This window comes from Bactrocera latifrons, unplaced genomic scaffold (genome assembly GCF_001853355.1).
Source record: "Bactrocera latifrons isolate USDA-ARS-PBARC rearing strain unplaced genomic scaffold, ASM185335v1 scaffold_68, whole genome shotgun sequence".
Lineage (NCBI taxonomy): Eukaryota > Metazoa > Arthropoda > Insecta > Diptera > Tephritidae > Bactrocera > Bactrocera latifrons.
This window is the reverse complement of record NW_017537356.1, coordinates 686,334-695,106: the sequence shown is the minus strand read 5'-3', so window position 1 is coordinate 695,106 and position 8,773 is coordinate 686,334. Positions and strand designations below refer to the sequence as shown.

The 8,773-nt window shown below is 41.6% G+C and overlaps 1 protein-coding gene across 3 annotated transcripts in view; it reads right to left on the bottom strand.

Annotated features, from left to right (window-relative positions):
- LOC108975673 (serine-rich adhesin for platelets) overlaps positions 1 to 8,773 on the bottom strand; it is a 21,346-nt gene that overhangs the window by 4,162 nt on the left and 8,411 nt on the right. For all 3 annotated transcript variants that reach the window (XM_018944354.1, XM_018944356.1, XM_018944355.1), the window contains exons 3-4: positions 2,452 to 6,153; positions 2,174 to 2,321 (exon numbers count right to left, since the gene is read on the bottom strand). In XM_018944354.1, coding sequence (XP_018799899.1) covers positions 2,174 to 2,321; positions 2,452 to 6,153 — 3,850 coding nt within the window. The remainder of the gene's footprint in view (positions 1 to 2,173; positions 2,322 to 2,451; positions 6,154 to 8,773) is intronic.

Below are 8,773 nucleotides of genomic sequence, written 5' to 3'. Positions count from 1 at the left end.
GAAATTTTGAAAAAACAAATTTTAAGCATTTTTTTTAAATTTATTTTTATGAAATACATGCCTATAACGCTTATAGTTATCAAGTAGTTTCATTTTTAACACCAATTCAGCTGTTAGACACCGCAACCGCCTGCTTTAAACTATTTTAGCCAATTATCATTTTAAAAACTGCAACCCAATATGAACTTATATGATTTGCTGTATATTACCATTCACCTGGTCTAAGCTAAATTAATACATTTCAATATAAAAAATATGTTTACAATAAAAATTATGAGATATTATTAATATTGTGTACATAGTATAAGAGTAAATTTAGCGTTTTAATAGATATTTTAGTTTTCCTGCACCAATTTATGTTTTTTATTTTTAAATATACATATAATTTAAAATCTAAAAATATGTATTAAAGTGCTAGTAAGGGTTAACTGGGGGTAATAAAAATCTTACTAATAATAATTAATACTTATTTAATTATGTTTTAATTCATTTTTGAAATTAATTTTTTATCTTTTATTTTGGTTTGTAGGATTTTTTTAACGTTTTTTTAATTTTTTTAAATTTAAAATTTTTTTATTTGTTTCTATTTTTGATAATTTTTTAAATATTAATTAATATTCTGTCTCTTATACACATCTAAACAATTTTTGAATTTTTTGCAAAAAATAAATTTTGAAATTTTTGCAATTTTCGAAAAAATTTATTATAGTAAAATGCAATTTCTGAAAACAAAATTTTAATTTCGTAATTTTTTTTGCAATTTTCGAAAAATTATATTTTTAGGAAAACATGCTTGCCATTTTTGAAAAAAATTGGAATTTTTGAAAAGCTATTTTGACACTTTTAAATTTCGGAAAAAAAATTTTGAAAGCATTTTCGAAATTTAAAAAAAAAACATTTTTGAAATTTTTGAAGAAAATTTTTGAAATTTATGAAATTTTTGAAGAACATTTTCGAAATTTTGAAAAAACAAATTTTAAGCATTTTTTTTAAATTTATTTTTATGACATACATGCCTATAACGCTTATAGTTATCAAGTAGTTTCATTTTTAACACCAATTCAGCTGTTAGACACCGCAACCGCCTGCTTTAAACTATTTTAGCCAATTATCATTTTAAAAACTGCAACCCAATATGAACTTATATGATTTGCTGTATATTACCATTCACCTATACACATCTAGATGTGTATAAGAGACAGTCTTAAATCCAATATTAATTTTTTAAACTCGTTTTACGTTTTTACATTTTCTTTTTTTTTAATTTTTTGACAAACATTCTTAAAAGTCTTTTTTGAAATTTTAGAAATTAAATTAAATTAACTAATTATTTTTTTAAATACATTTAAATTTTTTTTAATTTTCGAAAACCATTATTGACAAACATTTTTAAAAAGCTTTAAATTAAATTAWCTAATTATTTTTTAAACACATTTTAAAAGTTTTAAAATTTTCAAAATTCATTTTTATTTTTTTTATTGTTGAAAAACAATTTTGAAAAGCTTTTGAATTTTTTTTATTTAGTTATGTAATTAAATGATTAAATTTCAATTTTCAGTTAAATATTGGGATTAATTTTTTTTTAATCCGGCATTCGGAACCAAATTTTTTTTTTCAAGGCGGTATTTGCGTTTACAAAATAAAATAAAAATAGTTCAAATCATTATTAATTTTTTAATGCATTTTTTGCAACCCTGTCTCCTATGTAAGTMTAATGCTCTCATTTTGATTTCTAAAACTAATGCACGTATATTGCTTGTGTGTGTGTGTGTGCTGTTATTGCATTTCTAAGCTACTTTTCCTAATTCCTCAGTGTGATAATTTGGCTTTAACCTTGCATTGGTGCGTTTAACATTAACGGTAAGGCACGCTATACCTGGCTAACTGACACGCGTCACATTCCGGACGCATATGCATGTATGTGTGTACGTATGTATGTGGCTGCTACCTACAATAACTGCTAAGTATTATCGTAAAATGTAGTTTACAGCAAATACAGTAAATTCAAATATTTAAAATTACCTTAACAACCTCGCCTTAAGTATTCTAAACCTTGTGTGTCAACATATACAATACACATATATAGACATTTTAGTATCAATAATACCTTACTCGGACAGTGTTTATTTGGGCAATTTAAATAAAAGCAATAAAAATCATGCAACTGGCTTACCTCTCRCATGGCATTTCGCCCATATTCTTGGCGAGCGCCAAGCGCTTGGCTTCCTCTTTCTTGCGGCGATCTTCGGCTGCCGCCTTCATGGGATCGTACGTGGAGCGACGCTTCCACATGGCCATTTCTGCCTCCTTTTGTTTGGTCACTGGATAAAACAAAAAATGCATGCATTGAGAATTGTRATTAACAGACAAAACAATTACATGCCGCACACGTTTCGAGGGAAACGCGTTTTGTATGCAAATTGCAATGATGAGCGGCGTTGTGGCACTCACCCGACTGGTCTCTACGCRCCGCTGATGAGGCACGACCGCCGTTCATACCACCGCTACCACCACCGCCAAGCGTAGTGCCGCTTGTGGTCATGCACGAGGCCACCGAGCGTACACTGCGATTGCTGGTGCGTGTCGGATCCGCACGACTCAGCCCCATCGATGAGCTACTCGGACTGCGTTTCATCATGTCGCCGCTCAATGCTGACGTTTTCAGTGTGCTTTTGGAATCGTTCTTGCGTAGAAAATTATTGCCCTGCGCCGGCTTGTACTTCGATATGTCCAAATACTTCGGTTGCACACGCTGAWTTGACAGTTTGGTTGTGGATGGCACAGCGGCGGCGGTTTGTAGCAATTGCTTCTTGGCCGAGGCCAACGAGTTGGGTACCTGTGATGCCAAACGACTGAGACTGGTGTCACGCGGCACTGACTGGCGCGTCGTTGCGGCGCCACCGGAACGTGGCGCACTGCGTATGCCACGCCGCGGTAGCTCGGGCGTGTTCGGGCATGCCATAACGCCACATGAGCCGGCAGCTTGCTGTTGTTGCAAACGCGTTACTGGCGCAGAGGCTGGCTTGCCCGTGCCGGAAGCGCCGCTTACACGTTGTTTGCTACGTTCGATACGCATCAGTAGCGCCTTATTCAAGCGCGTATTGGAGAGCGGCACTGCAGTCGTGTTCTCCACTTCCGCTGGCACATCATCATCGTCAAGTTGGTGATAGTAGTGGTCATTGTCGTCTTCCTCCTCYTCCTCGACTTCCTCAGCACCACTCGAATAATACTCTTCGCCCATGTCATCCTCATCGTTTATGTAATATTGGAAATTTTCATCGTAATCACCGATGGCGTGCCGGAAATTATTGCTGCTCGCCGATTTTTTGATAATGCTAGCATTTTTRTGMGCTGCCGCCGCCGCGGACTGCCCATCACCGCCGCCAACCAGCGAATAATTATGTCGCGCAGCCGGTGGTGTGTAGATGTTGGAGAATTGTGGACGCGCCGCACGTTGAGTTGTCGCTATTTTCGCCGAGAACGAACTGGAACGACGTAATGGCGACTCCTGACCACTTTGSCCGGCTTGCGCTTGTGCATTGGCCGCCGCTACCGCCGCGCGGCGTGCTGGCGAATTGCTAATGTTGCCATCGAAGGAGTTCTTGCGCGCACGCATTTGTCGCGCCAAGTATTCACCGCTGGTGAGCAACTTCAATTGCTGCTCATTGAAGCTGCTCGTCATCAGCTGCAAATGCTGTGCATTGCGACTGTAGGGATCATTCGCGCCGACGCGCCGATGCAACGGTGAGTGATGGTAGGCGCTGCCGCTGGCCGCAGATGTGGGCGAGCCCAAACCGTGCTGTGGACTGCCGCAGTCGTCTGGCGGCGAGTACAACGCCGAGGAATGAGCATGCGAGCGTGCCGAGTGCGCACGTGGCGACGCTGAAGAATGTGTAGTTGGCGGCGATTTTAGTGAATTTTTGCGCGAAAGCGACTGCTGTAAATTGCTAATAGCAGCCGCTGTCTTCTGCAAATAAATATCCGCCTCTTCGTCGCCAACGCCACCCTGTAACATCACATTCTGTAGCGGCGCACGCGTACGACTTGCACTGCGCGCACGACCAATTGAATGCAGCGGTGAGGGTATTTTCGAAGGACTCTTTGGTGGCTTGCAAATGCCCTCGACCGGCTGTCCACCGCTGCTGTACGCGCCGCTCGACAACGTTGGATCGCTCGAATAGTCACATTCGCCCGACAAGCGATAACGCTCGGCAAGACTGCGATTCAGCTTGGCAGCGCTGATGCACTGTTTGCTATTRTAWATGCTATCGTCGGTTAGCGAATCAGCACCGGCAGCTGTATCGGAAGCGCACGTGTAGCTGCGCGTCATTAATGCTGTCTGCGACGCGTCTGTGTGTWTGCGAGTTTTGGACGTGTCTGAGGCGAGRCTGCGTGCTCGCGCATTGCGTGCCCACTCCTGTATCCAATCGTTTTTGGTTTGTGCCGTCTTCAGCACCGCTGCATCGGAAAGCTTTTGGTGTGTCGGTGTGTCCGGTGGTGATTCGATATAACTGCGTGTCGCCGCAAATTTCGCTTGCGTGTTATCTTTYTGATTGGTGAACAGATTCAAACGATACTCTGCTTTCTGATGATCAGTGAAACCGCCGCCCGCGTACGCGCTGGCTGTATTCGCCTTCAGTTTCATCTCATTACTCACATACTCGGAGGAGTCAATTTGTGACGTGGACAAGCCAGACTTGCGCGTCAAACGCGGACGTGGATCGAGCGCGCTCTTTTTGGCCAGCACACCGCTGGTTGTGACGCTGGTGAARCAACCCAAATCGCCATCGTCTTCGGTTGGAGTTTTCAGCCCGATTTCAGCTTGCGTTGGCGCAGACTTTGTCGCCGTGGCGTTGCGCAGCACGCGCGACTTTATCTTCTCCAAATATGCGCCAGCCGAGTCATGCACACCCAAAATAAGATCGCGTTCGTTGTATGCGCGCGGTGATTGCGGAGCCTGTTCGGCTTCTGCGTCATGGTAGTAATTCACCTCGAGCACATTCGAACGATTGTTCACATGTACTGGGATTTTCGTGTTACTCAGYTGCGCTTCGACATCAACGCCACTGTTGCTCAATTGCAAATTCTTCGGGCGCTGTTGTTGTGCTTTCAAAGCCTGTTGCGCGCTCTTGTCGATGTTCATCAGATCCTTTTGCTCCTCCGTGTAGTTGTCGCCATCCAGCGTGTATGTGCCGGTTTCACTGATATTATCCGCCTCCAAGTTGTAGTTCTTCAGTTCGGCGAGCGGCGGCTGCGCGCACAGAAAGTCCACCTTCTGCAAGGCCAATTGCATAGCGGTCGAGCGCGGCGTGAATTGTGTGCGATTYGCTACTAGGTTGGCAGCGCCTTTGGGCAGCTGCAGCGGCGGTGGTTTTTGCTTGCTGACGTTTTTGCGCGTTGGCGGTAAGGGCTTCTGCGCTGCAGTATGCGCGCGTTCAAYTGCGCTGTGCTGACTAGTACGCGGCGCTGTTGGTGTTTGCGCGACGGCATGCTGAGCGTGCGCGTGCAACTGTGACTCCTGTGTGCTGGAACGCGGTGACCAACTGTGGCGCTTGCTAGCGTCGCGTACACGTGATGTGCTGCGATCGCGCACACGCAGCTTCACTTTCGACGCMTCGCCGCCACCGTTATCGTATGTGTTGTCAGCGGCGCCTGTACYATTGCGCGCTTGACGTGCATGCGCGCTGCCACTAAGTGGTGTGGCCGATACTGAATTGGTCATTGTGGTTTCCTTATTGACGGCCGCRTCACCAGCTTCCAACTTCGACATGGATGCGCCGCGTCGGTGGCGACTCTGAAAACGCTCCATCATGCTTTTGTAACGCGCTTTAGCCGCTTCAGGATCACAGCCGCTATCATTGAAGCTATCAATTGTAAAAGCATATGACTGTTTATTTGCTGTTGCTGTTGTGGTAGTTGTATTRGTGGCATTGGATGCGGATGAATCATCGTCGTGCGCCAACGACTCGCTATTGTCTGCACCACCGRCGATCAGCATTGCCGCCGCATTGCTGTCCGACATAGTGGACGGTGTAACGCAACCGCTGTCACTGCCGTTACCATCGGCAACGCGCTTACTTTTGCCCAAATCGACTGTCGAATCGTCGATGCTGTSGCCGTGGCTTTCTATGCGTTCGCTTTTGCTCAACATATCTGCAAAAATGTCGGAATTGAGAGAGAAATATACAATTAAGCGCGCATTTTACAATTATTATTAAGTGAAAACGAAAATACAAACGAAAAAAAATGGAAAATTATTGAGATTTGTGCATTTGTAGTGCTTAGGAGAGACGCTGGTGGGTTGGCGGTAGTGGCAAAGTGTAGCAAACGTAAAAATTTGTTCCGTGCGCCAACAACAAATGCGTGCGCTTATTGCTGATTTTGCTATTGCACATTGTACAATTAAGGTTGCTGTTGTGGTACAGTGAAGCAATAATCAAACTAACATGCCTATGGGGTAGTCGAGAAAGTCTTTTCGTATTGCTAATCAAACTTCAACTCAATTTATTTTTTATATTTATAATAAACTTTAATGAACCAAAGGTACCATTTTGGTCGACCAATTTTTGCCATTTTTCCGCTAGAGACCTCTTTCCTTCAATGTAAAACTTTTCTGGGTTCTCGGCGAAAAACTGCGACAAGTAATTTTCACAGGCTTCTCTTGAAGCCAACTGTACTCCATTAAGGGGGTTCTGCATAGATCGAAACAAATGGTAGTCTGATGGTGCAAGGTCAGCGCTATATGGTGAATGCATCAAAACTTCCCAGCCAAGCTCTCACAGTTTTTGCCGAGTCATCAAAGATGTGTGTGGTCGAACGTTGTCCTGATGGAAGACGAAGCCCTTTCTGTTGATCAGTTCTGACCGTTTGTTTCGATTGCTTGCTTCAAYCTCTGACAGTAAAATGTCGAATCAATCATTCGACCAGGCTGGAGCAGTTYATTGTGGATGATTCCTTTCCAGTCCCACCAAACACTCAGCATAACCTTTCGAGGCGTCAATCCTGGCTTTGCACCATTCGCTGAGCTTCACCACGCTTGGACCTTGATTTTTTTCGCCCATTATTTTCGTATTTGATCCACTTTTCGCCTCCCGTTACCACTCGCTTCAGAAATGGTTCGATTTCATTTCGTTTCAGCAAAGAATNAATGGTTCGATTTCATTTCGTTTCAGCAAAGAATCGCAGATGTTCGGTCTATTAAATTTTTTACAGACAATTCATGCGGTACCCAAAAATCGAACTTCATTTTGTAGCCAGCCTATTTCAAATGGTTCAAAACAGTTTGATGTTGAATGTTAAGTTCCTTAGCGATGTCATGGCTGCTTATGTGATGGTCCTGGTCAATATTTTCYATAATTCCATCAACTTTTTCAACGATAGGTCGACCAGAGCGAGGTGTATCTTTCATATCGAAACTTCCAGAATGGAAGCCAACGAACCATTGCTGTGTTACAGCARTATCTCCATAAACTTCCCTTTTTTATATAAAAATTTCAAAATATAGCGAATTTCTTCATTCTCGTTTTTGAACAGCTGTAACTTTTTGCAACTTTTTTTTTTTTGCTTAAATGAAGCTTAAAATCTCGCATTTTCATCACTTTATGGTAGCACAGGCGATATACGACTGCAACGACATCTATTGACAAAATACGAAAAGACTTTTTCGACTACAAAAAATAATGCCAGTATGGTTTGCAGTGTAGACAGAAAACGATGTATCATTGTTAAAAAATTTTTAAACCTACTAAACGCCTTACCGGCCCACTGAAATTTCACACTTTTTTACACAATTTTCTAGCCATTCGTTGCAGCACCATGACGGTATGGCAAGTGAAGGCCAAAGTTCGTCTGAAACTCAAATTTTACCTGACTTTTCTGTTGAACTACGCTACGCAAGCGCAGCACTCGACTGACTGCCAGCGTAACGCAGCGTAACAGAGCGGTAAGCGTCGAACGTGAATTTATGATAGCGTTTTGCGCAGAAATTCTGCGTTTCACTTTGAAATTTCTCTGATTTTACCTTTTTTGCTATTACACTATTTTTTCCTCATTTTGCTAATAATAGCAAAAACGAGCAGATAACAACTTTTCCATAAACACCATTACTGTGTATTTATGCAAATACATGCGTGTGTGTATGTCTATATGAATATATGTATGTATGTATGTATGTATATGGTACAAGTAGTCATGCTAAGCAATTCAGCGGGGCCCACGCACTATTGTTTATCTCCAAACATACAGACACATTTATATAAATATCAACAGTGAAAGATCGGACAAAGAATTGAAACAAGTGTATGTACTAAGTAAAGTAATTATGTGTGTAGTTCTGTGCAGTTTCATATCTCTCTGTGGGCAAGCCGCAATCTTGCCGTTTCATCGGTCAGTATTTTTCTTTTTCGTTTAGAATATAAACAATTAATTGAAATGCCAAATAGCGGTAATTATTTATACATCTTAATTATGCAGCGTGGTTGAATCAAGTACCGTTACTAAGTAAATTACAATAATAAGAAAATACCAAAGCTGGCGATGTGTGAATATTTACATGCCTAATTCATTGTTTTGTGTTGTTGGTTGTTGATGGCTGCCAAGAATATTGAATTTATTTATTGATTATTTAATTAGTTATATTTAGATTTGTACTTAAATGGCTTGTTGTTTGTAAAAATGTAAATTTTTTATCTGATTTGGAAAATATTAGAACAGAAGTGGTTGCATGTAGAAGCTGGTGTGAAAATGTACATATGGATACACATATGTATGTATG